Source organism: Lagopus leucura, unplaced genomic scaffold, assembly GCF_019238085.1.
Source record: "Lagopus leucura isolate 7727_CA_CO unplaced genomic scaffold, USGS_WTPT01 Super-Scaffold_100014, whole genome shotgun sequence".
In the NCBI taxonomy this organism is placed as follows: Eukaryota; Metazoa; Chordata; class Aves; order Galliformes; family Phasianidae; genus Lagopus; species Lagopus leucura.
Genome location: NW_024962268.1, coordinates 7,017,411 through 7,022,087, shown reverse-complemented (window position 1 = coordinate 7,022,087; position 4,677 = coordinate 7,017,411). Strand labels below are relative to the sequence as shown.

General features: G+C 57.5%; 1 protein-coding gene across 1 annotated transcript; it reads right to left on the bottom strand.

Annotated features, from left to right (window-relative positions):
* Window positions 1–3,296: 3,296 nt before the first annotated feature.
* On the bottom strand, window positions 3,297–4,538 carry HTR1A (5-hydroxytryptamine receptor 1A). Its single transcript, XM_042875437.1, has one exon. It carries the CDS (start codon window positions 4,536–4,538, stop codon window positions 3,297–3,299), a length of 1,242 nt encoding a protein of 413 aa, XP_042731371.1.
* Window positions 4,539–4,677: the final 139 nt, after the last annotated feature.

The following is a 4,677-nucleotide window of genomic DNA, read 5'->3' as shown; positions in this document are numbered from 1 at the left end:
ACGGAGTCCCTAGGGATATTTCCCTAGGGATATTTCCCATGATAGCCACTTAGGATTTTCTTCAGACATATTTGATGAGATAATATTCACCTATACTATTAAAAATGTTTCTCTGAGCAACCATGAAAATGAAATTCTCTCGCAGCGTCCTTTTCCACTTCTCTCTTGAGGACTGAGTTTCTTGGTTATGTGTTGTAATGTAAGATTCATAATGCTGCCCTGAGCAAAGTTTGGAATTGTAGATTTTAAAAAAGATTTTTTTAACTACAGTGATGGTGGGGAGCATTTGTTTAGGGGATTTTACTGTTGTTTTTGCTTGATTTGTAATGTTTCTGCCAGCATGGGAATGCGGGGGAAAAGTGGAGAGTCACATATACTACAGGGAAATTTTCTGTTTAAACATATGTACCTGCATTGTCATAAAGCCCTTTTGTTTGTTTGTTTGTTTGTTTTGTGTATGTGTGTGTGTGTTTGGTGTGCTCCACCTTAGATAATTTCAGCTCACTTTTCTCTCATCCCTTTCCCACCCCATCCCGATAACTGCAGATGCCTGGTCTACGTGTTCTCAGGAGATTTCTGTCAGTAACTCATCTGACACAGACCCAGATCCAATTGAGTAAGAGTGTCATGGAGTCACAGACAAGAGGAAACTCAACGTTAGGAGACTTTCTTCTCATCTTGCAGCAGTCTAAAGAGGCATTTTTAAGAGAAGAAAAACAGAACGCATTTATGCCTGTCCTTGGGGTCCACAACTGACTCAAGTAGTTAAAACTCAATTTCCTGCAGCTCTGTTTGAAAAATGAAATCTTTTCTTCTAATTATTTGGGTGTTTAGTTATTCATTGCTCTACTTTCCATGGGCCTTTTAAAACTGAAATGAAGTTTTCAGAACTGAGAGGAGGCTGCTCGTTAGGGGAGCAAATCCAATATTGCAACAAACCACGAGTATTGATTCGATCCTGAATTGATGTCTCTTTTAAAAACTGTAAATCCCCCTTTTGGTTGTTTTGTTCCTCTTTTGTTTTTCTCTGAATAGGAATCAAATTGGGAATGTGAAAACCACAGCCCAGAAACAAAACATCCCACCTCTGAAAGTGATCTGTTTCCTCCCCGATACAGAATTGCGATTGAGAGCTGTTCCGAGGACGGCTGTCCCCGCTGAGGTCGGTGTTTGTGCCGCGCAGTGGGGCCGGGCAGCAGCGGGTGGAGGTCCCATTGCCCGACTCCCAGCGCATCGCCCCGCTGAGCAAACCCAAGGCATCTGCGCTCCCTCCCGCCTGTTCCCCATCCCGCTCCCGGCCCTGAAAACCCCACGGGTAAGGGGTAACAGGGCAGCCCGGCGGGCTCCGGGTGGGCTCTCGGAGGCAGCCCCGGCCCGGAGCCACACTCGAGAATGTGGGGAGGCATGCTAAGCGGCGGCCACGTTTTTCTAGCCCGGATGGCTTCCGGGGAGGTGTGAAATAAAAGGTGCGAAACGTGGCTTCGCGGGAGGCTACGGGGCTTGGCGGAGAAAGCAGAGAGAAGAGCGAGCCCCGATGCCGCCCCGCATCTCGCCCCTGGTTCCCGGAGGCCGCGGCGAGCCTCAGTCCCCCGTCCCCCGTCACGGCTCCGCAGAAGAGTAGATCGCCGCCGGCACTTGGAGAGCACCCGGAACGCACGTGGGTAGAAGTGATCAGAGAGGACATAAGATCAAAGATCACTTTAATTGCGAAAATGAGGTCAAATGAGATTTTCAGAAAGTCAGTGTATCTCTGAGGCTGTTAAGAGCGCTACTGCCATTTAACATAAGCGGCTAAAGTTCGGAAACGAGAGGACACTTACATTCACGTGACGCGCAGATGTAACATTCCCTTTCACCTACAGTTAACATGGATTACACCAAACTAAACAGGAATATATCTATATATATATTTGGTCAAGCATTCAGTTCAGGCGGACCTTCGCAGCGGTGCGCGCAGGGCTCGGAGCCGCCCGGTCCGGTCCGAGAGCTTCCGACCGTGCCCATGGGAAGGCCGGGACACAGCGGCGGGGCACGGCGGGGCGGGCCGGGGGCTGTCCTGCCACCACCCCGGGCGGGGCGGGGACGGGGAGCACCCCGAGGAGAAGCAGCGGGGGTTACCGGTAGAGGGGCACCCTCTGCGGGGAGGTTGCGGAGCGGGGAGAAGCCGGGTCGGGGCTCACCTGCGCGACTGCCCTTGCCCTTGGCATTGCGGTGTCACTGACCTCTTTTGGCTGCGGCTCTAATTCTGAGAGGTCTTACTCTAGCCGGGACTGGCCCTGGGAAGAGGAGAGCCGCCCCTTTCCAGGGAGATTTCGCGTTCGCCACCTGCGGCCGTCGCAGGGATGCTCCCAGCCCCTCCCCTGCTGTCAGGAGCACATGGTAATATTTTGGTTGATCGGTTTGGTTCTTTCTGTTGTGCTCTGTTTGTTTATCCCCCATCAACACGTGCAACCGCAGCGACTCCCGAGAAACTTTCAAGCGGCTCCAAAAGAGACCAAACCCAAAAGAACCTCCACTCCGCGGCTGCTCCATCTCCCCGTGCTGCTCTCGGTGAGCTCGGGGACGGCCGCACGCCGCCCAGTTTTTCAAAGGCATTTTAAAGTAGTACATATCTCCATGTAATGCGTGGGTAACTGCCCTTCCCTCCCCGCCGTGTAACAAGGGAAGCCCGGTGAAGTGAAAGGTCCGAACAGAGCAGGAGAGCTGCTACACACACGTAAGGCAGAGGGGATGGCTCTGGAAGTACCTGGCGAGGTTAGACACGGCAGCCGCGCTTCCTCCCGGTAAATCCGCTCGGCCGGTCCAAAAAGCCCCTTCCTCCAGTCGGGGAGCCTCTGTCCGTCCCCGCACTTACAGCGCCGGAGCGGGGGAGGGTTCGGAGCCCCCCGCCGCCTCCTCTGAAATCCAAGAAATATCCCCAACGCGGCGGTTTTCTGCATAGGGTGGTTTATTTTTACCGCTGCTACTCGAGCAGACAGCGTGGTTTACAGCGACCACAAGCAACCAACGACCTGCAAACCCGACGTCTGCCCTGGATGACGGAGGAGGCGGGAGGCGGCAGTGCAGCCCCGGCGAGGAGAGGCGGGGGCGGCCGCCACCGGGCGCTGCGCTGCTCCAGCGGAGCTCCGCGCTGCCCCGCGCTGCGCACCCCGCGGCTCGTCCGACCGACGGGGAGCGAGCGGAGGGGGGAGGCTGGTGGCCCGCTGGAGAGGGGCTGAGCAGGGAGCACGCTGCGGCGGGGGGGGGGGCGGGCGGGATGGTGCCGGGGCAGGAGCCCCGTCCCGGAGCGGCGGGCTTCACTGCCGGCAAAATTTGCACTTGATAATTTTCTTAAAAGCACTTTGGAAGTCTTTGTTGAAATAGGCATAGATGATGGGGTTAAGGAGGGAGTTGGAATAGCCCAGCCAGTTGATGACTGCCCCCAGCCACTCGGGCATGTAGCACTTACTGTCACAAAAGGGCAGGACCAACGCCACGATAAAGAACGGCAGCCAGCAGAGGATGAAGGTGCCCATAATGATGCCCAGGGTCTTGACAGTCTTCCTCTCCCGGGACAGAGCCATCCTCCGCTTGGCTTCCGTGTTCTTCTCGTTGCGCCTCTCGAAGGAGGGAGGCGGCGGGGAGCCGCACGCTTCGCTGGGCAGCGGCAAGTGAATCTTGGAGGAGCTGCTGCAGCGCTGAATCTCTATGACCTCCAGGGCCGCCCCGTCCTCGCCCTGTCGCACGGCGCCGTTGACACAGGCACTGCTCCGGGGCTCCACAGACCGACGCCAGCCCTTGCCGGGCTCCCCGTTGCTTTTTTTCTGCAGGGCGGCCGGGGAGAGGGTGAGGCATGTGTCGGCGATTTTCTTCTTCTCCGCTTTCTTGACCGTCTTGCGGATCCTGAAGCGGGCCGCCTTGAAGATGCGGCCATAGAGCACCAGCATGAGGAGCAGCGGGATGTAGAAGGCGCCGAAGGTGGAGTAGATGGTGTACCCGTGGTCCTTGCTGATGGTGCAGGCGTCGGGGTTTGAGCGGTCCTCGGGCGTTCTCCAGCCCAGCATGGGCGGGATGGATATCAAGAAGCCGATGAGCCAGGTCAGGCTGATGAGCACGGCGGCCCGGCGGGGAGTCCGCTTGTTGACATAGTCGATGGGGTCTGTGATGGCCCAGTACCGGTCCAAGGCGATGGCGCACAGGTGCAGGATGGAAGAGGTGCAGCACAGTACGTCCAGCGAGATGAAGATATCGCAGATGACCTGTCCCAGAGTCCACTTGTTCAGCACCTGGTAGAGGGCTGCCATGGGCAGCACCAGCACGGACACCATGAGGTCGGTGACGGCCAGCGAGCCGATGAGATAGTTGGCCACGGTTTGCAGGGAGCGCTCCAGGGCGATGGCCGCTATCACGCAGGCATTGCCGCTCACGGCGCACAGGATGAGCGTGCCCAGGAGCAGGGAGGTGAGCAGCTGGTAGCCCAGGGTCACCTCGGCGAGGTCGGGGCCGCTTTCTCCCTCGGGGGAGCGTTCTGGGGAGGTAGTGTTGTTGGCCACATCCATGCCGGGGCGGGGGGGGGGGGGGGGGGGCTCCAAAAGCCGGGCGGGGGGGGCGGCGACGGGCACTTGGGCGCACCCCTGGCAGGAGGCATTGCCGCTTTGGCCATGCCGGGCCCCCCCCCCCCCACCCCTCCCACCCCTA